This window comes from Pagrus pagrus (assembly GCF_965226575.1).
Source record: "Pagrus pagrus genome assembly, chromosome: 16".
NCBI lineage: Eukaryota > Metazoa > Chordata > Actinopteri > Spariformes > Sparidae > Pagrus > Pagrus pagrus.
This window is the reverse complement of record NC_140200.1, coordinates 9950959-9975400: the sequence shown is the minus strand read 5'-3', so window position 1 is coordinate 9975400 and position 24442 is coordinate 9950959. Positions and strand designations below refer to the sequence as shown.

The following is a 24442-nucleotide window of genomic DNA, read 5'->3' as shown; positions in this document are numbered from 1 at the left end:
ACAGTGTTGGCTGGGAACTGTCGGAAAATCTTTAAAAAACTAGTAATGAATATTGAAAATACCTAATGCAGGGCTGGATCAACTCACTCGAAGGCCTGTGGGCAAAGATTTAGCCTTCTTATGACCCCACCTTTTCTTTTTCTGTGTTTTTATTCTGCATGTAATAAGCTAAAATGAAGTTTTTGCAAGTACAAAAACAATAAAGACTTTTAAACTATATTTTAACCCTTTAACTTACACCTGGCCAAATCATATGCAGCACAATACGGAGCTGTGCAACCATTTCTGCTTATTGACTGCACTGTGCTTGCTGGATTTGTTTATAATGTTCTGGCCCGCCTGTTTGTGTCAGTTTGGGAGACTGTAATATTAGAAACACCCGTGACAATAATGCAATACGACTCAACAGCAGCACAAACAGGCTCTCAAGGCCGAAAGGCTAGAAAAAGTGTATTCATTTATAACTTTATTAAAAGTTGAATCGCTGTATGAGCTCATAAACTGCTGACTAAATGTTTGTTATTGTATTTTCCTCAGTCTGCATCCTTGAAAAATACTTTATCTTTTGCATTAGGCCTGAATGGTTAAACGTGCCTGCTGAAGTTTTCACTGAACGAAGAGAATAAGAGAGTAGAGATAAGTAGTCAAGTGGTGTAAAATAACGCGACATGACATGGTCGGTTGGTTTTCCTCCTGTCCTCTCCACTTTTAGAGTCAACAAATTGCATTGTGGGACACACACAAAAGGGCTCCAGGGCTTTGTAGTTTGCTCTAATCCTGTTTACACTGTTGATTTGATGTCGGTACGCTGATTGCAGGTACAGCAAGGTTGCCCTCAAACATGTGTTGATCGTACGTGCAGCTCAGCAGGAAACCTCCTTCAGGGAGACCATTTTGTACTATACTGTACATCCTCTGAGCCACCGCTGTCATCGCTGTCAATGCATTCGATTCTGGACTTCAAAGTCTTTTCAGCAGGGGGGAAACATCTGGGTATGAATCTTTCCACTTTGGGAGATATGACTCCTTTCATGTGTGGGTTTTTTTTAGTAGTGTGGAAAAATAGTCTCACTAAGCATTAACAGGAAGGATGAAAAGGATTCTTCCCGCTGCCATGACAGACAGCTGTACCCGTCAGGAGCCAAAAAGTCATCTGCAACCATTGTGGAGTCCATCAGATTAAACCTGCAAACAGTCTCTCCCAGGCCCTTTATCTCTGTGATAACATCTCTATAAGCTCCATTTGCTCATTGTTTGCAATATATGTGCGATTTGGCCACAACAGCGTAAAAATCTGCACCGTTCCACACTTGGGACTCGATTGTAACACAATGTCGGGTACGTATAGGAAACAAACAGCTAACTCAAGCATAAGAGCACTTTTATTTACTAAACTCGAGTCATAGAAATTTTTCATCGGGACGTTCTGTGATCTTTTTAAAAATACAATCAAGGTGCGTGAAAATAATCTGCACAGACACAGATTATCCAAAAACAAAGAAAAAAAGGTGACAGTTCACAATAAAAAAAAACAACAACTTCAGCAATATTAAAGCATTTAGCAGCTTTGCTACGAGCAAGCGTCAGATCTAACAGAACACAACAGATATGACATCAGCATCGATTTATTTGTCAGGTTTGGTATGAGCTGGCCTTTTGTCCAGACTGCACAATATGACTCAAGCCTTATCTTCTCAGCGAGCAAGCACTTGGACGGGTGTTTTATTCTAATCAGTGAGCAGTGTTATAAACACTTCTTCATCAGCGTTCTGCATTCAGAATCAGAACGTCCTAACATCTTCACACCCTCTCACATTTCTGTCCATCTGCCTCCTCGATGGTTGTCCATAACCAACCGTGAAATGGATTATGTTTTTTGTGTTTTTTCTCAATATAAAGCTCCTACTACCATCACGTGACCATGTTCTGGCTTAAAGGGAGGTTTTTTCTGATTTGGTGGGTGATGCGGGTGACTTTTGTGGTCTAGAGGAGGTCACGGAGGTCAGAAGTCACGGTCCCAACCGGAGAACTCCTCCTCTGCCTTGGTTTGATCAAGAGGAAAACGATCAAAGTTGATGTAGCAGGGGCCCTGAAGGAGGAGAAAATAATAGTTAATTGAAAATTGTGGGTACATGTAACATGCACGGAAGCCCGTAACGGTCATAGGTGTACTGTAATAATTTTTTTAATGCTGTTATCTTGAGATCACAAGTTATTTACTATGTTATCTATAGAAAACGAGGTTCGTTATCCCGAGATAATAAGATAAATTAACCCGTTATCAGGAGAAAACAAATAAAATTGTTATCACGGGAAAACTGAGGAAATATGTTTAACCCATGACAGTTTAGGGCTTCTGTAAATAAATAAATAAACTCATTCAGCTCCTTAATGTGAGCTGTCAGTAGTTTCTTTGACATTTCTGCCAAGGATAGAAAATGTTAGCTGAGATTTGAAGTGTTAGATTCCAACACAGTCCCACGACTTTCAAACTAATATTATTGTGCCTGCTCAATGTTTCTTTGAGCGAGCGAAACACTACTTATGAACCACGCTGCGCAGGTAAAGTCAGGATGGATGGGAGGCATACAGGTCTGTGATGAAATGTTCTCTTTGTTTAAGGGTTAAGGAAAGATCGTGACTTCAGTTAAATGTTAAAGGAAATAGTTTGTGAAATAGTCACAAAATGTACAAAGCTACATTGTGAAAATGAAGTTTATAGGGAATCTTAACGCCGATGGTGTCATTATTTTATTTTGATTATATTGTGCAATCAACATTGACCTCATAATGATATGTTGAAACAAAAACTACCAATTTTTGGTCAAATCCAATCTTCTTCAAGTCCTATAGATACATTTTGTGACAATTTCTATTACAAACTGCCAGGATACTGGGCTGCATAAATAATATCCTTTGAAAGAATTCATTTTGATTGTTGTACACTCAGTATTTCATGTTTTAATATTAAAGAAGAAAAAAAGTGCAGCCAGTAAGTCTAAATGACTCCACACAATCCTCTCTGGAAGAGAGTGTTCTTGGCAGTGCTTTCTGCTTCTTTTCCTTACGACCACACAAAAGCCTCTTTTCACACAGTAGTAAACAAGCTCAGGCGGTGGCTTTTGACTTGCCTTGCGTATAAGTCGGACTGTGGGGGCGTCGAGCTGACCCACACGCAGCTTGTGCCAGTTCATGTTGCCAAACCACCTGCGGGGAAGAGATGAGACGAGATTGCAGGTCAAACGTATCGAGAACGAGAAAGAAATACAAAGATCCAGTGGTGGAGGAAGAAGAAGAAGAAGAAGAAGAAGAAGAAGAAGATGTAGGCCAGGTGGTGAATACTCAATGTGTCTTTTCACCAAAGGTTCATGTGACATCGCACATTTTTTTACTATCATATGACATGTCGCCATGGTTACCTGTGATGCCGCACATCTTTGATCCCATTCTTGGTGTTTCCTAACCTCTGGCCTGGCCGGGGTCTGCAAAAAGAAGACGTCACTCGTGAATTAACCTTAAATATTTCATGAGATTTCACTTTTCAAGAGATTTGCATTGAAAATCCATGAAGTGTTTATTATAATACAATGCACTGATTTTCAGATTTGTTCCATAATTCATGCTCTGCACCGTATGAAACACTCAAACTTCTCACGATTTTCACATGCATATTACATGATCCAATTCCATTTCATGGGAAAGTTATTCTGGCGATGCACCGACTTCATTTTGAATTCATTCCCCAGCTTTATCAGCGTATGAAATATTAATCATGATGATGACAGTTTCACCTGCACAGTTTACTGATAATGGACTTGGCCGCCTCACTCAGGTAAGGTGGATACTTTAGCACCCCGTCCAGAATCTTGCCGTAGATCTTCTGAGGCTCTGAGCTTGAAAAGGGAGGGCTGAGAGGGAAAAAGAGAGAAGAAGTGAGGTTCACCATAGAACTGGTTCAGTCAGCTGGTGTTGGATAGCCTGAACCTGTGACTGCAGACACTGAATTCTGCAGATGTCAGTCATACTTCCCTGCTGCCATCTGCTGGCTAACATCCGCTCATTCATTCACCACATTCTTGTGACTGTCTTGTGACATATACTCGTCCTTTTGCAACATAAGTCTTTATTTATTCAAGCTTATCAGATGATTGCACGTGTAATGGTGTTACCTTCCCACCAGTAGCTCAAAGATCAGGATGCCAAGGGACCAAAAGTCAACTGCAAAGTCATGTCCCTGGTTCTTGATGATCTCCGGGGCCATGTACTCAGGAGTGCCGACAAATGAGTAGGTTTTCTCACCGCGCACCATCTCCTTAGCAAAACCAAAGTCCACCTGTACAGACACACACACACACACACGCACGAAGAGAGGGAAATATACAAATCTCACACATTAACGTTTGCATACTGGCAACTTGGTGCAGCCTATGCATGTAAAAACACTAGTAAACACACCTTAACAAGTGCATTACCGTCATATTTTACTTGTCCTTAAAGGGTAACTCCACCACTTTTACACATTCAAGTGTTTTTACAGGTTTTGGGGCATATGTGCATATGTGAAAAAAGTAATCTTCGTCTTCGTCTGCGTCTTCTTACCTCCCAACAGCTGTTTGAACACACTGTTTCAACTGATTTCACCATTCACATTAAATTTATTAAAGAGTATAACATACTGAAGGCCACTTCTTTGACGCCTGAGGTGAGACTCCCCTTCTTGTTAATTCAGCAAACGTAACACATGAAGATCTTTCTTTCTTTGTGCAAATAACCTATCCATTTCTTCCAGTGATGTACAGAATATTAGATGTTATAATAATATAAGATATTTGCAGAGCCGATCAAAGGAGGTCACTCAAGGCACATGTCGAGACACATTTACTGCCAGGTGTGAATTGACGTGTTTGAAGCTCTCGAGGCTACATTGCATTTTGGGTAATGTAGGCAGCAGGTTTCAAAAGGCAAGATGGTTCTGCTGTATGGATTTTGATCATTTGTTTTTTAAACTGTCTCATAGAAACCTCACTGAGTCCAACAGTGTTATACAAGTGGACTGCTTTTCAAAACCTGGTGCCTGCATTACCTGCAAACACACTTTAATGTGTAAAATTGGTGGCGTTACCCTTTAAAGAGCGTAGAAATCGACACTCATGCACGGGTAAGTTCTCACCAGTTTGACGTAGCCCTTTACGTCCAGCATCAGGTTCTCAGGCTTCAGGTCTCTGTACATGATGTTCTTCTTGTGGAGGTAGGCGTAGGCCTCCACCACACAGGCAGTGCAGAACACAGCGACCGGCTCGTCAAAACGCCCTCTGAAAATCACAGAGACATGGTTGAAATACACCTCTTCAAGACACACTCCTCTGCTCGCTTTCAGACACATTTATCACCTTTTAGCACTTCCTGTTGCTGATATTTTCATTTGTCTTCCCACCAACAGCTCTTAGGAACTGAAGTTGATTTTGTTTTTGTCACTATAGATGACCAATTTTACAGCAATCAAATAAAACTTCCTTTCTCGATAATATCCCACTGGTTTACACTGATGAATGATCCCACTTTGTGTATCCTAATCTTATCTGAATCTTCGGTTTGAACTGAATAGAAATATCTAAATGTCTGTGTCTTTGTGTTTCTTACACTTCTTTGAGTTTGGTCCAGATCTCTCCTCCAACACAGAACTCCATGACCATGTAGATGTATCGTGAGTCTTTAAAAGCAGCATGAAGCCTACAGAGAGAAAAAAAAAAACCAGTATTTAACTCCAATACTCTTTTTCTGCACGTCAAACTGCATTTATATGTTGAAATTATACGACTGTGTGCGTCTGTGATACCTGACGATGAAGTCACACTGGGTGGCTTTAAGGATCTTCTTCTCAAACAGCATGTGCTCCTCCTGTCTCTTGGCAACGATGTGCTTCTTGCTGACTCGCTTCATGGCGTAATACGTCCCATGATTCACTGTGGTCATCTTAAAATGACAACAAGCAACAATGACTATTACTGAAATGATGTTAGGATGAGAGAGTTAAACACCAACAGCCACAGTTTGTAGAGGCTGAAGTTAGCTGACAGATCGACTCAACCAGTTGTTCAACCAGTTGTTCAACCAGAAAATAAATAAATTTTCCTCTTAATATGATAAATACATTAATTAACATTAATATGAAGTCTACATTTTGGGGGGAGCAGGAGGGTTTTTTATATAATTTGTTAATTTGTTTTTTACTTTTTCTTTTTTTTATAGCATTCGTCTCCTGTAAAATAAAAAAAACAATCAGAAAAGAGTTATGAGGATGGAAATATGGCGAGGACAACCTTCTTTTCTCTGTATCAGGGTGTTATGGGACCATAATTTACTAAATGAACATCATGCTGTGTTGAAGAAGACTTGAATCTAGAGATCGAGACCATAAACTCATTAGGAAAATGTTTACTGAGGTAATAAATCAAGTGAGAAGTAGAGTCATTTTCTCATAAGCTTACTTACAATCAACCTTCTTTTTGAAACCAGTGGATGCTCTGTCCATTTTTAATGCCATAAAATCCAACTAACCCAGTACTGTTTTCAGAGAACTATTGCAGTAGTGATCCACAAAAAAACACTCACCAGCTCAACACGACCAAACCCTCCGACTCCAAGAGTGACAGGATCCCCTTGAAAGCGACCCTCCTGATACAACACAGGAACCAGATCCTTAAACCTCAGCGTGGAGCTGGGACTGACAGAGACAGACAGATGGAAAAACCTTTAACGAATGTTATTTCATTTTAAGGAACTCATTTATGTGATCCTTATGATCGTGTTCCCACCAAGTCTTATCATCTCCCGCAGCCTCACTCACCTCGACTTCACTGGAGCTTGTGCCTCCTGCAGCACTTTGGAGCTGGGAGGGAAAAAAACAAATGAGAGTGAAGATTTGAGCAAGAATCTAATCATAGCAGTCTGTGTACACATCACACTGTTATCAGAGACAGAGGAAAACATGCAAAGTGTTTTATGGTACATACTCATCAAATAGCTCCAGGTGCTCTATGGGAATTGTCTCTTCAAATACCCTTCAGGAGAAGAAGGTACTGTTAGTTGAGCTGAGCATTAAACAAAGTGCAAACAAAGAAGACGAACACGCTGGAGGAATTCCTTCACGGATTTATTCTCAGGGACTAACAGCCGCTGTCTGAACAGGAGCATCACCTTCGTTTACACTCAGATTTTAATGTCGTGTCAGACTCACTCCTTGTCAATGGAGAAGCAGGTGACAGGGCCGTCAGCAGAGCAGGTTGCAGTTCTCAAGACTTCCCTGCAAGAGGAAAAACATTTCACATGCCAGCCCAGTAAAACTGCCATTACTGTCATTAAGTGAGACCAGTAAGACAAGAAACATCTCGACCCTGTCAACATGTACTACGTTGGTTTGATGCAAAATCACTGACACCCACAACAGGAAGAACAGTTAAACATTGGCCAAATGTTTTGAGTTCTCCCAAAATTGGCTTGGTGACAAGACGATAATTGGCAGGTTGTGCAACCATAATGTCAGAGATGACAGCAGCCAAGGGTAGGTGCCCAGAGAGGGGAATGTTGCACAAGGCTCGGACAAATATCCTCAGGCATGTGTCGGGCTGCTACTGTATGTTTACCGTATCAGGGCCTGTTCTCCGAAATGCTCCCCTTTTCCCATCCTACGAATCTGCTTCTGATGCCCATTCACATTCTTAGTCACCAGGACCTGAGGGGGGAAACAGGCATGAGGGACGAGAACGAGCGTATGTTTACATACAGCGCACGCAACCTTTAAAATTGACGCCGTGTTACCTCTCCTTTGAGGATGATGTAGAATGTGTTTGCTTCGGCTCCTTCTCGAACAATAACATCTTTGTCCTGGTACTTCACCTGTGATTGACAGAAGAACAAAGCCACAAATGTTAATACAAGTGTCTTGAAAAATGATTTATTTCCAAACTACCAAGATTTACAATATGTATCCTCAAATCCTGCAAATGGGATTAGTAGTTAATCAAGTAGTTGGACATGAGAACAGTTCACATTTACGCACCTCCTCCATTGAGTCAATGATTTTGGACAGCTGGACGTCATTCAGGTCCTTCAGAGTCCGAGACCTGTGACAGCATATAGAAAATATAGCAGCCGGGTTAGAAATAGTTGTGATATGACTCATGAAGCCATGAAAGATGCCAACACTGTTATGGCAGTGTGACATGAGAAGAAACCACCACATGCACAGCAGCTGCAGAGTCTTTAAAACTCACGTCTTCAGGAAGCCCATGAGCTGCTCTCGTTTCTTCTTGGACTTGTTGGTGATGATCGTCCTGTAGGTCTGTCGCTCCATGTACCACAGACGCACTGTTGTCTTTGCTGCAATGTAAATGAAAGTGAGGAGAGCTGAAGTTTAGACATAGAGGACGTTATGGACTAAAGTAGAGTCAGCCATCTCTGGAGTACATCCTGGATGCCGCTCTGATCTCCTAATGGGAGGATACTTTCGCGATTACTTTTCATTTTTGGGATTGAAAAGTGGATTTATCTTCACTCCCATTTATCAACCTGACTGCAGCAACAAACTGCAGAAGTGACCTCAATTGACAGGTGTTTGTGTACTTTGTGTATTATGCAAATTTTCAAGTTCATACTTTTATTTGGGGGTCCTAGCAGAATAGGTTAAGATACTTTAATTTTCCAAAAACACATAATTTTTCTCATACGGTGCATTGCTACAGCATCCCTTTTCACACTGTCTTGAACACTCCATTTTAGCTCAAGTGTTCAAGAGTTGCACCATGCACATTACTGAACAGGCAGGATGTAGCCAATCAGAGGCAGAGTAGGGCGGGTCATGCCGAGCAAGGTAGTGTGATCTAAAATAACGCGCAGCAGCAGTAGCAACTGTATGTCCCCTGACTGTTCGGAGTGTATATATTTTATAATAAATATATAAAAATATATATTTATATAACGGCTGTTACATAGTGATGCACATAAGATACGTAATAAAAAGCTCGACTCCAAACCAGGCAGTGCAGGAGCAGTGTTTTCTGTGGGAGAAAGTAGCTCCCTTTGGCTTTGTAACTTTGCAGACCTTTTACATGCACAAAAATACTACATAACACAATAAAGGAAAATGTACTTCACTTCATGAATGTAAAGTTACAGAGAGGAGAGGGGGAAAAGAATCACTACTGAGTGCTGAGTTTAGTTAGAGGTTGACCTGAAGTAAAACACACAGAGCGTGCCGTCGCTCGCTCACTTAAGGCTAGCTAATGTACAGTACAGTAATCTGGCTGTGATTCAACACAAATGATCCCAAAGTCAAACACCTTCTATACTATCTGTACATCTGTATGTGCTTCTCGGGGCTGACCTTTAACTGTTGCTGTCCGTTTGCAGTTGTACAGGATGGCCAACTCCCCGAACACGTCGCCGGTGGTGAGTTGGCGGAGGTCCCGGCCTGACTGGGTGACACGAAGCTCACCATCTAAACAGGTGGAAGGAAAAGAAAGTTGCATCATATAGAACTGAATAGAATTTAATTCAGATTATTTCAAAATAAAATCCTCCATCACCTGCAGACAGAAACACACACACACCCAGACGTCTCCATACCTGCTACTATGTACATTCTGTCTCCTTCAGAGCCCTCTTTGATGACGTCCTCCCCCGGTTTGAAGTTATTCACCACTAAGAGATCCACCATCATGGCTGTTTGCTCTTCATCGAGGCGGCCCAGGAAATCATTCTTCTGGATGGCTTTGACGATCAGATTTGTCTCGCTGATGATGAGAGGTGAAAGAAGCCGTCTTAGTCTAAGGTCACTGGACTCTTCGGCAGCTCCCACACAACATGCTTACCCAGCATACATTATTAATGTGCAGGAGAGGCAATTAAATCGGAAAAAGCAAAAACGCTGTGCAGTCCGGCTCAAATGGGATATTCTCTTCTCGTTATCAGTGCCGATTACCGACCTGGCAGTTTTCTTGACCTTGGTGCGTGTAATCTCCAGGGTCTCTGGGATCGGTTCGGGGGCGATGACAGCCGCACGGCTCTTCCTGACCTCTGGTTCAATCTCATTACCGCCCTGAGAGGGAAACTCTGAAACAGACAAACAGAGGAACACAAACGGAGGGTTAACTACTGTAAATTGGTGCCAAGTTTCAGCCGAATGTGGAATCAGAGGTCACCTCGACTATGGCGTGTTTGTGTGTCTGTGTGTGTGTGAGTCCCTGCCCCTAGTGCCCATGTTGAACTCTTACCCAGGTCATGATATTGACTCTGGAGATCCTGCAGAAGTTTCTCTTTCTCCTGCAGCCGTTGTTCTGTGTGGATTAAAGCAGAGAAACATATTTAACATGCAAAACATCACAAGGAACCTGCTGCTATAGTGTGTGAAATGATGCTCTACAGACTCTTTTCTAAATTACCTCAAACAAATTGTTTTTTGCCATGCTCATTATTAATTAACTTACATCACATGGATCTAATATATGTAGGATAAGCTCATATCAGCCAGTCTTTCTTAAGCCGGCATTGTTGTTACAGATTTGCATTGACATTGCAATTTGATGTTTTCATCGCTCATGTATTAATTCTGCAAACACATGCATTAAAGAGTAACTATACCAGTCTGTGTTCAGACAGACTGCAAGAACAGATGATGTGAAAAAGCAATTAAAATGCAATGATACAAATTTGCTCAAGGCTGCGAGAACTGGTGCGCGTCCGTGCAAGTAGAAAATGTTTCAACTTGAGTGAAAAATTCACACTCATCCTTGGGCTTTATGCATCTCTTTCATAAAAATACAGAGACAAGACTAAGAATGAGAAATACTGGAGGAAAACAACAATGAACTGGAGGGGAGGGTGTGAAGTTGTGCCAAGCCAGTGATCATGTTGAATGGATGTTGTATGGGTATTTTTGATAAGACGTCGGGACATCTCCTGCTCTGTATTTCAGTCCACAACATGAGCTTTTCTCAACTCTTACCAAGTGGTTTTTGTGACTAAACCTAACCAAACCATAAAATCAATAGTGTCCGTGCTTACCCGAACACTCACAGACAAACTTCATGTCAGTGCATCTGTTGCTAGCCAGCTTACAGCTAACATCTGTGGGCCTGTAGACGATACATTGACGATTTGGGGCGAATAAACACAAACTGTTCTGCCAAATATGAGCAAACAATGTGGAAATTCACTTTGCTTTCTGTCTGAACACACCTCAATCCTAATTGTCCTGCTAGGTGACATAGCAGTATCACAGCTGGATGTGGTCACAACCCAACTATAGACCACACCTAGCTGTGATGTTGGGCGTAGTCTTCTATGAAGTTACTCTTAAATGTTATGAAGAGTATAAAGTTATGGTTGCACTCACCCAGGTCTGTGTTTTGCCTCTGCAGCTCCTGGTTGATCAGACATTGCTTTTCTAGCTGCTGCTTCAGCTCCTCTAGTTGCTTCTCCATGACTGCTCAAAAAAGTAAAAAATATACAGTATGGGAGGAAACAGATAGTCCGCAGCACAATCAGTAATAGGCAAGTAGGTTTGTGTAAATGATGCACATGAACACAGACATAAAATATCAAACATGTTGGTATGTGGGAACCTAAACACACTTAAAGCCCCAGAAATGTTATTTCAACTGTATGTCTGGCGCCTTTTTCACAAGGCACTGAACTCTGCTCCACTGCCGGCACACAGCAAGAGCCTCGCTGAATAATGCACACTAATGATGGACAGTCAACAGGGTGCTGTCTGAATGCTGTCACACCCTGCCAGCTTTTGCTAAACCTCTATTACTGCACCTGTGACTGCACAAAACCTGCCAAAATAGACCAAAAAACCCTTCATTATTAGCTCCCTTAATGCAGGTTGAGCGCCTATGCATATTTTATTATTCTGTCTGCGTGTGCGCTTCTAAAATATAATAATGATGTGGTGCATTAAAGGAACAGTTGATCCAAAACTGAAGATTCAGTCGTTATATGCTCACCCCCATGCCGATGGGAAGTCAAGTGAAGTTTTGTCATCCACAAAACATTTCTGAGGCTTCACAACAAAACAACGTTGCAGCATTCACCTAAAAAACTGAAGTAGATGGGGACTTGTTTTAAAACGTAAATAAACAAATAAAAAAGTGGCTCCACTGCTACCTGAGATCCCGAATGAAGTGATCCCAGTGAATATTTTGGCTTTTAAAAGGGTGTAAATGACATCTCATAAACAAGTCCCCATTAACTTTAGTTGCTATGCTGTTTTGCTGAGAAGCTCCAGAAGTGTTTTGTGGACTACAAACTACGACTTTCCATCAGCATGTTGGTGAGTAGATAATGACCGAATCTTATATTTTAGGTGAATTGTCCCTTTAACAACCTCCTCTGTACAGTTTTGTCTTTAAGGCGGAGATAGCCTAGCAACAAATGTGTGCACATGCTAACAAATCTGATGGAGATTCGATCTTTTTCATCCAGGAGATCTGTTGACAAAAGCCCTGATAACGAGGCCTCTCCGCCATTTTATTTATGCTGTTGATGGAAAGATATTTACGTCTCTATTGACAGGCCAAACATTACAATCATTACAAACACTGACCAATAACCTAAACACACACTCCGCTCCAGCAGAGCCTGACCTGGACAAGCTGTTTGCCAACTCGCTCATCACGTGACCCGAGTCACCGCAGCCTCACCCTGAACATTGGACAGCTCTGAGATTAGCTTGATGTTAGCGCATCATAAAGTCACTGAGCAATAGAGCAACAAACAGTGACAGAGGGGGATATAAAATGGCTCCTGTTCCATTATCAGTGTCTCTTTGACGGGGGGAAAAGGTGATTCTGGATAAGAACAGTTGGCCCTTTAAGACAGCAACCCTAGTGACCTAAATTGAAATATTATCCATCACACCACACTAATGATTCACTGTCAAAGGACGCAACAATGCGATAGGCTGATGCAGTCCGGCACAAACCAAATGCAGCCGCAGCGGCTGGAGTTAATAGGCCTGTGAACACAAGGGCGACGAATAATATGTTGCAACATGTTACACCATACAAGGGCTTCAAATTTGTCTTGGGGTGTTTTATTAACCACACAGACACATAATTTGTAAGCTTTCTAGGAACTGGCAGCTATAAAGAGAGACGACTGGGGCAGATTGGGAAGATAACCTTTACTGCCTGCTGGTCAACATTTAATGAAGGAAAACCATTGTTAGTTTAACTGTGTGCTTTCGGCCCGGGGCGACTGGAGTTCAAGCAGCGATCCCATGAGTTGCTGCACACTGCTGGTTGTGCTGTCTTTATGTGATGCAGATATTTCGGGTAGATTTTCAGCTTAGATCATCAATAAAGACTTGTAATTCTTTAATAATCTTAAAGGTGCAATCTGTAGTTGTGGGAAGAAATTTTAATCAGAAGAGAAAGATCTTTTCATGCTTTAAAAGACTAAATAATCAAACTGTCTTCGTTTTCATGACTGAATAAACAAACTGACAACACAATTTCATACTGTTTTACTTTGTTTATACTGTATGTGGCGGACCCTGACACCCTTCAAACAGTGTTCAGGGGACCTTATTTTCCTCTGTGAACAGCCTGTTTATTCAGTTATGGGAAAAATAAAAACTTCTGAGTTTGGATTATTACCTAATTAATATTGTGAATAATAAAATTCTTCTCTAAAACTACATAGTTCCCCTTTAAAGGTGCAATATGTAAGAATTTTAGTTGAAAACATCCAATAATCAACTAAAATTATCAGCAAAATGTGTAGAGCTCTGTTTTGATGTTATGACATCTGTGTATTGCCGCAAATATATCTACTGAAGTTAGCATGCTAACCAGCTAGCCCCAGCCTGTCACAGTCCAAAGCTTTGAGCTAGCGGCGTAAACACCAACACTCCCCCACTGCTCCTAACTCCTTGTCCAGACCGCGAGCTGCACGGCTAACAGAGCTAACTAGCAAATGGCAGCAACAATTAGCGGTTACGCTGGCGATGTGCTGCCCCCCTACTGGTTTGGAGTATGAATTCATCAGGTGGGACAATTCTTACATATTGCACCTTTAAGTTTGACACATTTCTATCAGTGATCCAGCGAACGCTTCAGGGATAGAACGAAAAATGAGAGACTAGCAGAGACAGCAAAAAAATGATAAGTGAAATATTTCTGTCTGCTTTTTAGCTGCACAGCAGGAACATGAGGACACCATTGATCACCCTTATACTGATACAGGCAGGCAGCACACTGTACACTCCATACTGTCTCATTACTAATTCATGGCCGAGTGTAACTACAGCTGAATTCTCAGAAGATGCCCTGTAATAGAAACCTGGAGAGAACATGTGTCTCGTCTAGTCTCGTGGTGCGTTTCAGAGCCTGGAAAACTCGGGTTTCTGGCACACAGAGATCATCACTTTTTTATTTTATTTATAATAACCACACTATCTCAAGGAGGAAAGCCACAGAAAGGTGTATTTTGCTGTTTATGAGTCAAGAGAAGACTTTGAGCCACGTGATGAAATGAAGACTAAACAACACAGCTGTCCTAATGCCTTTAGGATCTTCTCTTTACATGAACTCTCAAAGACACAAATATGTTGAGACTCACCTGCAGGCTGTGTGTGGATCAGAACAGAAGATGAACGTCAGTCCAGCCAATAAAGGCCTCATGGATCATAGGAGCCAAATAATCACCCTGAACTGCTCACGAGATCCACTTTTTCAGTTGTAGAGAAGTATCCGCTGCAACCTCTGCAGACGCACCTGAGCACATACAAACATGCACTCTGCAACCTCTCTGGCATTACTTCTTCCACCGCTGCACACTTTCTCAGCTTACATTATCTGCTCCTCAGCTTTTACTATTTTTACTTCTCTCCAGCTATCTCTCACTCTCAATCTTTCCTGCTCTTTCTCTATCTGTCAATCTCAGCAGCTCTGGGTGTTGAATCATTAACGATAACCTGAGGCTCCTCCCATCACACCAGGTAGAGGAATACAGGCGGGAGGAGGATGGAGTGGACAGAAAGAATAAGTTGGGGGGGGTAGAAATCACTCTCAGCTAAACCTAAAGCTATATTTTGTGGGATTTTATTGCTTTTTAGTTGTTCTCTCTCTAAAAATCCACATGTGCCGTTTTTATGACTTTAAAACATAACTGCAAAACTGATTTGTGATTTCTGTGTCATTTAGCAGTGATTTATTATTCTCTGCTGACGCAAGTACCAGAGAGATTTAGTGGAGGCTTGAGAAAACAATGATAGTCACTGTATAAGATGACAGAAAGGGGAAGCAAAAATGAGAAGCACACAAGATCAATTTTCTGTATTTTCCCCAAGTGCTTTCTTCCACCTCCTTATCATGATATTTTTGTAAACTGATGTAACAGATCCACAGTTTTTCAAAACGCAATCTCTTTATAAAATGATCATGCTGTGAGCTTTTCCCTCTGAGAGTCACACTCACATAATTGACAGCTGGAAGGAAAATTATCAAAACTGAGGGCGAGCAGGACAAAGCGTCTGCTCCATTAGGTTTTTGTTTTTTCCACACGCCACTGGATGTTTTCCAGTCCGCGGCGTCATTGCATGAATCTAAATGAGGCTGAAGGGTTCGCATTGTGACAGAGGGCGTGGGCCTTTATTGTTCACAGTTAATTATTGATACTCTGCCTGGTTAATCAGCGACATTAATGACCCCACCGCTCAAGAGATAAAACGGCTCGGATTTCAGCTGGCAGCTGAACTTGGTGACAGGCCGCGCGTGTGCTATGACATTTTTCCATTGATACCAACATTGGGACACGTATCAATCAAAACAAAACTAGCCCAGGCTGAACTATGTGTTGCTATGACCCCACAGCCACCGGTGACAGTGAAGTAAAATCAGCGACTGAGATGAGAGTTTGTATTCTTGTCATTCTTTAATTCAAGTGTAATTCAATAACCAAAAACCAAAGAGAATGTTCATAATGCCCATAGTTGTGGTGGCAGCTCACACAGAAGTGAAAATGAATAATAATTGAAAACAACACAGCAAATAAAGGCAAGTGAATGTAGCAAAACAGCTGATGAGCAACTGAACTTAAAGGGCAACTCCACTAATCTGTCACATTAAAGTGTGTTTACATATGTGAAAAAAGTAGTATAAAGCCTTTTTTTAAACAGTACATAATGAGTCCAACAGTGTTACAGGAATGCTAGACCACTGGACTGCTTTTCAAAACCTTGTGCCTACATTACCCACAATGCAATTTAGCCACTGAGTGACGCGATTGGAAGTAATTTATCAGATTTCATGCAGCTCATTCTGGAGCCACAAAAGGCTTAATATTACTTTTTTCATATATGCAGTAGTATTCCCTAAGACCTGTAAACACACAGTGGAGTTACCCTTTAAAAAGCCAACAATTAGCAACATTTGCTGCTTCAATCTCAATACCTTCATATCAAACAACTGTAGCATCTGGTAAAAAATTATACAAATCATACATTAAGAATATCATGGTACTGGTATCATACAAGGGTGTTTGTATTCGGGTTGAGCGAGTACTCTGCTGAAACGACTGTCCGATACAGACGTTGTTATTCAAGTAAAATGTGTCAATATCCGTTCTTGTTCATGATGAAAATCCTCATCGGGTAGCTGACTGAAGTTCATTCATTCATGTTAAAGAAAACTTTTTTCTTTGTCTTGTGATCGAAAACATTGATCCGAAGCTCAGTTCTGAAGTTGTTCTGTAAATAGTTAAATAGTAGATCAACCCGTATCAATTTCAGGTTTAAACAACGAACTTCTGGTCAGTCACACACACTTCCTGTTTAAGCACCAGTACGGATACAGACACAGCTAATGGTGTACTCGCTCATCCCTAGTTTATATCATCAGTGGACTATTGGTGATACACATAATAAAACCTTTAGCATATTCTTGACTGATCTTTGTAAAGACATTCAGTTCACACACACACACACACACACACACACACACACGGACCTGGCCCAGGTATTAAGACTTAAAATCAGTGATTAAATTCAGGACAAATGCCCTCCATCTTATAACTCCACACCTAATAACAATCATGTGGACGTGGATGCTGACTTGATAGACATTGTGCGTCAATGATAAACAAAAGGCAGATTGCAACACACATAAATTCAGAACCACTTGTGATTAAATTATTGACAGCAGGTGAAAATACGTCAAGTAAGTAACACACTGCAGATTTACTGCAGGTTCAGCTAATTTACCTGTAAGGTACTGCATCATTTACATTGCATACTGCAAAAGCATCTACAAGCAGCACTTTCACATTTAATGGATTTTCTTTTATGTATTTCTGCTGTGTGGGAGCTTGAGGGGTGACAGTGACAGTTCAAACAGCTGAGCTACCTGCAGGATTACCTCAGGGTCTGGTATGCATTGAGAAATTGTATGCAAAGTACGCATTCAGGTCTAAAACGCGCTAATGGAATCCTTTCAGGAATGTCGCACTTCAATAAACAAGTGTTGAAAAACAAAAACCCCATATGAGGCAAAACAAGAGCACAGGATAATTATTAGTCTTCTAGTTTTCACATTCGATTCATTTCTTTTTAAATAACATTTTCAAATAAATTCTACAATCCGAGCGCTCGTTTTCTAACAGGAACTATTTGTGCATTTTGTTTTCAGCGACGCTAAAGCACTCTAAGTGAAGATGGGACGGCATGTGAGAGAAACATTATGATTAAAAGCAAATTACATTCTATTGAAAAGTTAAAATAGAAAAACTGATATATACAGTATACTGTACATCATTTTCCGTGTATATATATATGTATATATATATACATATATATATCAGGCATGAACTTATCGGCTGAAAGATTTTCTTGAATACTTGAAAGTTCTTCTACTTTTTTCGATCTTCTTCGATTGCTCATGAAAAGAGAACCTGAGAGGATGAAGAGGTAGATTAGCTTAGTAGCAGTGAGGTCACATGATTGTACAATACAGTTGGTCCTTCTCAGTGCAAACCCAATATTTCTGTGGTGAGATAACGGCATGCAAAGCTAAGCAATGCACTTTAGTGATTTGTTGCAATGAGGTTGTTGCCGGTGACTTCATATTGTTCATAGTTAAGAGTCGTTCTAATGTTAGGTCTGGTTCAGAGTGCAAACAGGATGAACAAACAATCAGCTCGTCTTCTCCTCCTTAATGCCACATGCCTTCCTGATGTCCTTTGGGTGTTCGAAGACGGCTTGGACAAACTGACCGAAGAGGCGCTCCATGTAGCTCTCACCGCGTGGAAACAAACCCTGCAGGAAGGCGATGTGTCCGCCATGGGCCGTCAACAACAGAGCAACGTTGGGCAGGCCTTGGACTATGGTCAACGGGAATGCTGAAAGAAAATACATTGAAAAACCATTAATTTAGTGGGGGTCAAGTGGACAGAATTATTGTTTTATTCATGAATAATATTCTGCAGGTAACATACATCCAACCATGAAATCAGACACAGACTTTACAGTGTCAGCTAATGAAAAGCTACATTAAAAACTCCAGGCCAAACACAATGCCCATCCTCTCCTTTTGTCTACTGACCGTATTTTGGAGAAAAGGGGTCATCTGCAGCGTTCAGACACAAGATGGGCACTGCTGTATTGTGGAGTTTTCTGTCCGGGCTGGCATCGTGATAATACTCCGTACAAGAATTATAACCGAACAGCAGAGAGGTGAAGCGTTCGTCAAACTCACGGACTGTCCGTGCCTACAAGATAGAGACGACATTAAACGACAGTGGAGGGGAAATATCACACGAAAAAGGAAGAGATGAAGAGAAACTGCTACAGAGAAGTGAATGTGAAGAACGGGCCATACCTTCAAGACATAGTCAATGTCCACCACTTTCTCCAGAACCTTCCTGTTCCTGTGAGAACGAGATGTTTACTGAGTCAACAACCAGAAATGTCAAACTAAGGTAACTGTTTATAAAACTGCAGTATTTCCCACCTGGTGACAGCGCGACGCAGGCCCCTCGTGAGGTACGTGTTGAAGAGCAGCCAGTTGAGAGGTTCTTCCATCGAGTCCGAGGACTTCTGTGCATCCCAGGGGACAGAGATGGTCAAACCCGCCACCATCCCCGACTCTGTGCGCTTACGGCCCAGGTAGTTTAACAATAACATGCTGCGGAAGGTGAACGAAGAAGAACAAAGAATAAAAAAGAGCAGGAAGTTTGTCGAAAAGGTAGTAACTAAAGGGAAGACAGAGATGGGAAACAAAGCTGGAATCAATTTGACGAGAAAACAACTTTTCTGATTACATTTTCTCGGAGAATGCAAGCAGATGGAAGCACTATAGACCAACTCACCCTCCCAAAGACACACCAGCACCAAGCACAGGGGCATGTGGGTAAAGTCCTTTGACATGCTGCACCACATGCTCAAGATCTGAGGTATTGGCGGCGCAGTAGGTGACAGGCGTCTGAAGCGAGCAGAGGGACAGCGTTACATGCAGCGTTCCAGTTCTAGATTTTGTGTTTGAAATGTTACAGCTGCCTTCATTCTGTTTTTATCTTTTTGTTTACGAATCCAACGAAAAGACCAAAAACAACATTGGCGCAGTTGGTCTCTCAATGGTTTCTAATCTACCCTGCCTGTCTGAGGGACACAAATAAACAGTTTTCCCAAAGGAGAAGTAATTTCCTTTGACAGTGGAGTTGTGAAATAACTTCAACTTCTATCAAGCTGGAGTAAATAGCACCTCTGTTGGGGACCATTTCCAGCCGTGAACTGACAAGGATTTGTAATTATTTTTGTAAACTACTATGTTTACCCCAGTGGAGAATTATGCAACAAAAGAAGAAATATATCAAACTTTGGATATACTTGACAATACTTGTTCAACATGTTGGTTTTGGTCTTTTGATGGAATTCTGTTACAATAAAAAAAAAGGAAATCATGAATATCCACTCTTAGCAGAAACAGAACACTTCCCAGAGTGACATTGCTTTCCTAACTGCTGTTATAATGTGTTGTGAATGAGATCCTGACCCACCAAACATCCTGGAAAGTGACAAAGTTACGTTTTTGCTCAAAATTACATAATTACATAATGCGCCATCAGTAAACAGGATGCTGTCTGACTTTCTCACTCAGGGGGAGGGACGCTGTTTTCTAGGGGAAAGTTCACTGAAGTCTCAGTCGGGAGGGCTGATCATCGTGGTAACAGTAACTACAACAAAACAAGAGTGGTAGGAGACAAACACTTGGTGAGTTAAAGTTTTTCTGCCGGGGACAGACACTGTTTTTCGGGAAGAAATGTGACGAAGAGTCGGTAGGACAGACGGGATGACAGACACTTGTCCATGTATAACTGCGGCATTTTTTTTCCTCATGTAAGTTGCCAAAGACACTACCAGTTACTACGTTACTGTTATTTGGTCCTGTCATTTCCTGTCATCCGGTCATTTCTCTTTAATTTAATGAGTGAAGGATCTGTTTTGTTATCAGACTGCGAACACCATCAGATCGACACACCCCAGCCCCGCGCCGCCAGCTTATCCATTCACACAGACACGAGCTCGCCTCTGCTGCTGCTCTGATACTACCTCTGGAGAAGCATCAGAGCTGCAGCGTAACTTTGGGTTAATTGATGAAGCTGATGTGTGATGATTTGTGCTATTTTTGGGTTGTATCCACATGGTTCAGTGTACTTATTGTAAGTTATTTTGGATACAATTCTGCAACCACAGACACATCAGAAGTACCATATTGACATCGCTACATACAGTACATGTGTCATGTCACGTTCACACTACATGTAAATAAGCTGAATTTCATGTCAGTGAGTGGAGGGAATGGCAGTCGCAGCTGGGCGAGATGGCTGTCAAGCCGGAGACCACTGTTCAAACCCAGGTTTTTTCAGCCAAATATTGAACAACATCAAGCTGCTACATAAAGAAATGTAAAGTTTCAACATATACGCGGTTCGCAGAAACGTACTTTGCCGACATTGTACTTACCAACAACTCTTCCCCTCCGGCGCCTCTGTTGTTGAAGACCACACATCTAAGAAAAAAAAAAATATTGGCACACAGATAAAGAATTTCATCATTTAAGACAGAAGATGGGTTAAGAACACCACTGACCTGTAGCCGCGGCGGGTGGCCTGGCGAATGGCATGAAGCACGTAGGACTGCTGGCTGTTCCCTGTCAGGCCCGGGAGGATCAGCACCGTGGGGCGGGTAGAGGATTCTGGGTAAGGCACACTGGCCTGATTGTCCACCCAGTCCAGAGAGATCTGACCGCCATCGACCGTGCGGATCAGCTCACTGAGGAATGGAGTGAGGATTACTGGTACATTAACAACACATAAATTACTATTTCATCAGTCTATAGGTTTAAGATTATGAGTTATTTCAACACACATAAGCTTCATACTCTTACATGAATGTAGGGTTTTCATGAAGAAATACATTGATACTGTAGTAAGAAAAAAAAAGGAACATAAGAGAACAAGAGGAACTCATGAAGGGGCTTCATCGTACTTGCGATAAGCAGCGTGAGGTTTGGACTTGATAAAGGCACAGACCAGCGTCTGGAGCCGACCTCCCCAGCACCACGGAGTGGGACTGAAGTGCTCAGACACCACAGGACAGTGCTTGAGGAGGAAAGCACTGAAGGTCTTGCTAGTAACTAGGGCTGGCGTCTGGGAGGAAGAAAGAGACAAAATAATAAGGTATGAAAACACTTTGAAAAACAACCGTGACAGACAAGCCAAGCATGCAAAACAGGACAGAACAGTATGAGAGGAATGGGACTTAAAGACAGGTGTGTGTGTGTGTGTGTGTGTGTGTGTGTGTGTTCTGCAAAACAACCACCTGACTTGAAAAAACATTATTCCGATTTTCTACAATATCAAAAATAATAATTTTAGAATATGGTTATGATAATTAACTATCACATGTCATTTAGACTTGTATATAACATGAGTACTATGCGGTATCGATCTGACATGCACTCATTGTGTAGCTGACAAATAGAAAATTAATTAAGTCAAACATTTGCAGATTCCAGCTTCTCAGATGTGAAGATTTTGTGTTTCTCTGTTTTATATGATTGTCATATCTTTGGTTTTGAGACTGCTGGTGAAGTTATTTAAGGATATCACATTTTTCACAGCATTTTAAAATTTTATAGACTAACCAAAAAAGCAATTAATTAAAAAAGTAATCAGCCAATAATGACAAGCTATATTATGACATCTTTCAGTTGTATTTGTCATCATTTATAATTCCTCCAAGGGGGATCAATAACTTGCATATAAAGTTCAACAAACACTGACAAACACTTTCATAAATACTTTTTATAAAAGGTCATTTAGGTGGGGATTTTGCTGGTGTGTGAATAAAGAGACCTTGTGCCAAAAAGTGTCACTTTACAAATACATAAATTTTTGTGCGGAATGATCACCAAAAACTTTCACTGAAAAAAAGAGTGAGACAAATAAAAATAAATAGTAGCTTTAGATCAAATCCAAACTTAATCAAATAAGAAAATATGATAAAATTTAGTAAAATTACATGAAAAACAGACAATTAAAAAATGAGATAATGAAATAGGGTAGAATAGGTTCAAAAAGGAAATGTAATCGAATTTTAATTTAAATAAAATCCGAACTACAGCAGATTAAGATTAACAAAAAATAAAGTTAAAACACAATAAAATAAATTGAACAAGCACAATCAAATAAAGTAAGGTTAAAAATGACATAAAACACATAATAAAAACATGTTTTTGTGCAGTCATTACCGCCGGCCTTGACCGCTGTGACTGACCTGACACTTGCGGCCCCACAGATAGTACAGTGCGGCTGTGAGGGAGCAGATGAACACCGTGTAAGGTCTGGAAACACACTCCCAACATGTTCTCCATAGCTCCAAATGTGATAACAACATGACCCGGCTTATTTAGGAGCAGAAAGTAGACAGCTAACGTAACCTGGTAACGTTAGCTTAAAATGTCTCCTCAACCGACACAACGGGACAGACAACTGACAGAAAGACGGATTAAAGCCCGACCACCTGCCTTCATCACCACCAGCTAAGATTAAAGATGTTTTACTGCCTCTCCGACTCGTCCCATCAGCCCTGACGACGGTGAGGAGGAGCCGGTATCACCTGCAGCCTGTAATTCACCGCTCTCGTCTCCAGGAGCTCACACTTCCGGGTTGTCACAGGACCGGAAGTTTGAGGAGGAGCGTCCAATGTCAAAGTCCGCCTCATATTATGGTCCGCCCTCGAATGTGCTCATACCGATGTAGTTCCTTCACAAACTACAAATATGGCCCTCAAACGCCTTTCTCCTTCCTCTTTTCATTTTTAAAAAACTTTATTAATTATACAAAAAAGAACGACAAACGAAATTCGTTATCATACTGATACAAACAACATTATCGAAACTCCTGGCTACATGGGGTATATGTAAATATAATTACTTAAGCATTGGAAAGTCAAAATTTGGTTAAATATGTGCAAGAGGACTGAAAAAAGAAAACTAGAAACAAAACATACTCAGCTGAGTTAACATAGTCGCCTAGCATAAAAAAAATATGGAAATATGGCTAGTGTTAATCAAATTATGTGCAAAGTTTTCTGGATGGGCTTTTTCCATCCTTTTTTAGACACCAAGAGTAAAGAAAATTCATTCTTAAGCTCATTCTACAATTAATAGGATTTGGCTAAATCACATTCATGTATGTAGTATTATAATAATGATTATACCATTGATTATAAATTTAATATGTTGTTATTCAACAGAATATTTCTAAAAGAGAAGAAATGTACAGTACATGTATGGATTTGGAGTTTATCTAATTATGTAAGGATTTCCTTACATTCTGGATTGTGTCAAGCATAAGACAGGTGCTCTGTTGTCTCTACATTTGTGCCTTCCTCTTTTTTATGTGCTGTTGCCTCGGAGCCCTTGCTCTGCAAACCTATCATGGGCATTACCGCCACCTTCTGCTGCCTCTGCGAGTCTACAAGTTACTGGATTCCAGCATTTTCTTTTAAAACTGGATAACTTCAGGCCTCAGACTCTCAGGGGAACCAAAGATTGAAGTTTAGGGTATGTCAGTTAATCTGTGGTAATTCAGTTAATAGAATTTTGTTTGGTGAATGATACGCTAAGTGCTCTCATGGGAGCCTTGCATTTTTAGCCTTTTTTGAGGCCCTGTGTCAAAATCTTGTGTTGGTTGCTCCATCTGAGATGTTTACCTGATGATACCTACATACATGTTTTACTGTAACGTACAGTAATTAAGTAAAACAAACAATACTACAGCGTTAAAATACTCTGTTACAAGTCCTGCATTCAAAATCTTACTTCAGTAAAAGTACAAAAGCAGGCTATTGGCATCAAAATATACTTAAAGCACCCAA

General features: G+C 41.0%; 2 protein-coding genes across 3 annotated transcripts; both read right to left on the bottom strand.

Annotated features, from left to right (window-relative positions):
- Nucleotides 1–1364: 1364 nt before the first annotated feature.
- Nucleotides 1365–14674, bottom strand: prkg3 (protein kinase cGMP-dependent 3). The gene is made up of 22 exons (XM_084377515.1): nt 14626–14674; nt 11393–11482; nt 10272–10334; nt 9984–10110; nt 9625–9791; nt 9383–9496; nt 8274–8379; nt 8060–8123; nt 7819–7896; nt 7644–7732; nt 7238–7303; nt 7014–7061; nt 6848–6889; nt 6613–6724; nt 5837–5973; nt 5641–5730; nt 5171–5312; nt 4170–4333; nt 3792–3908; nt 3420–3482; nt 3132–3207; nt 1365–2089 (listed from the first exon to the last, which is right to left on the bottom strand). The coding sequence occupies exons 2-22, from the start codon at nt 11478–11480 to the stop codon at nt 2003–2005; spliced, it is 2040 nt and encodes a 679-aa protein (XP_084233641.1). The 5' UTR covers nt 11481–11482; nt 14626–14674; the 3' UTR covers nt 1365–2002.
- A 1252-nt stretch (nt 14675–15926) lies between these two features.
- On the bottom strand, nt 15927–23222 carry LOC311272192 (phospholipase ABHD3-like). Of its 2 annotated transcripts, none has more exons than XM_084378421.1 (9): nt 22838–23222; nt 21548–21708; nt 21149–21331; nt 21023–21068; nt 19369–19481; nt 19011–19184; nt 18879–18927; nt 18603–18768; nt 15927–18399 (listed from the first exon to the last, which is right to left on the bottom strand). In XM_084378421.1, exons 1-9 carry the CDS (start codon nt 22955–22957, stop codon nt 18194–18196), a joined length of 1218 nt encoding a protein of 405 aa, XP_084234547.1. In that variant the 5' UTR covers nt 22958–23222; the 3' UTR covers nt 15927–18193. The 2 variants fall into 2 exon arrangements, with proteins under 2 accessions (XP_084234547.1, XP_084234548.1); XM_084378422.1 differs by having other exon boundaries at nt 23088–23222.
- Nucleotides 23223–24442: the final 1220 nt, after the last annotated feature.

Coding starts and splice junctions, on each gene's coding strand:
- prkg3 (XM_084377515.1), bottom strand. CDS start 11,480: ATGGAGAAGCAACTAGAGGAGCTGAAGCAGCAGCTAGAAAAGCAATGT. Junction 8,124..8,273: donor CTCATGGGCTTCCTGAAGAC/GTGAGTTTTAAA, acceptor ATGCTGTCACAG/GTCTCGGACTCTGAAGGACC. Junction 7,062..7,237: donor TGCTTCTCCATTGACAAGGA/GTGAGTCTGACA, acceptor CTTCTCCTGAAG/GGTATTTGAAGAGACAATTC.
- LOC311272192 (XM_084378421.1), bottom strand. CDS start 22,957: ATGTTGTTATCACATTTGGAGCTATGGAGAACATGTTGGGAGTGTGTT. Junction 19,185..19,368: donor GCTGGTGTGTCTTTGGGAGG/GTGAGTTGGTCT, acceptor CACCTTCCGCAG/CATGTTATTGTTAAACTACC. Junction 18,769..18,878: donor ACATTGACTATGTCTTGAAG/GTATGGCCCGTT, acceptor TCTATCTTGTAG/GCACGGACAGTCCGTGAGTT.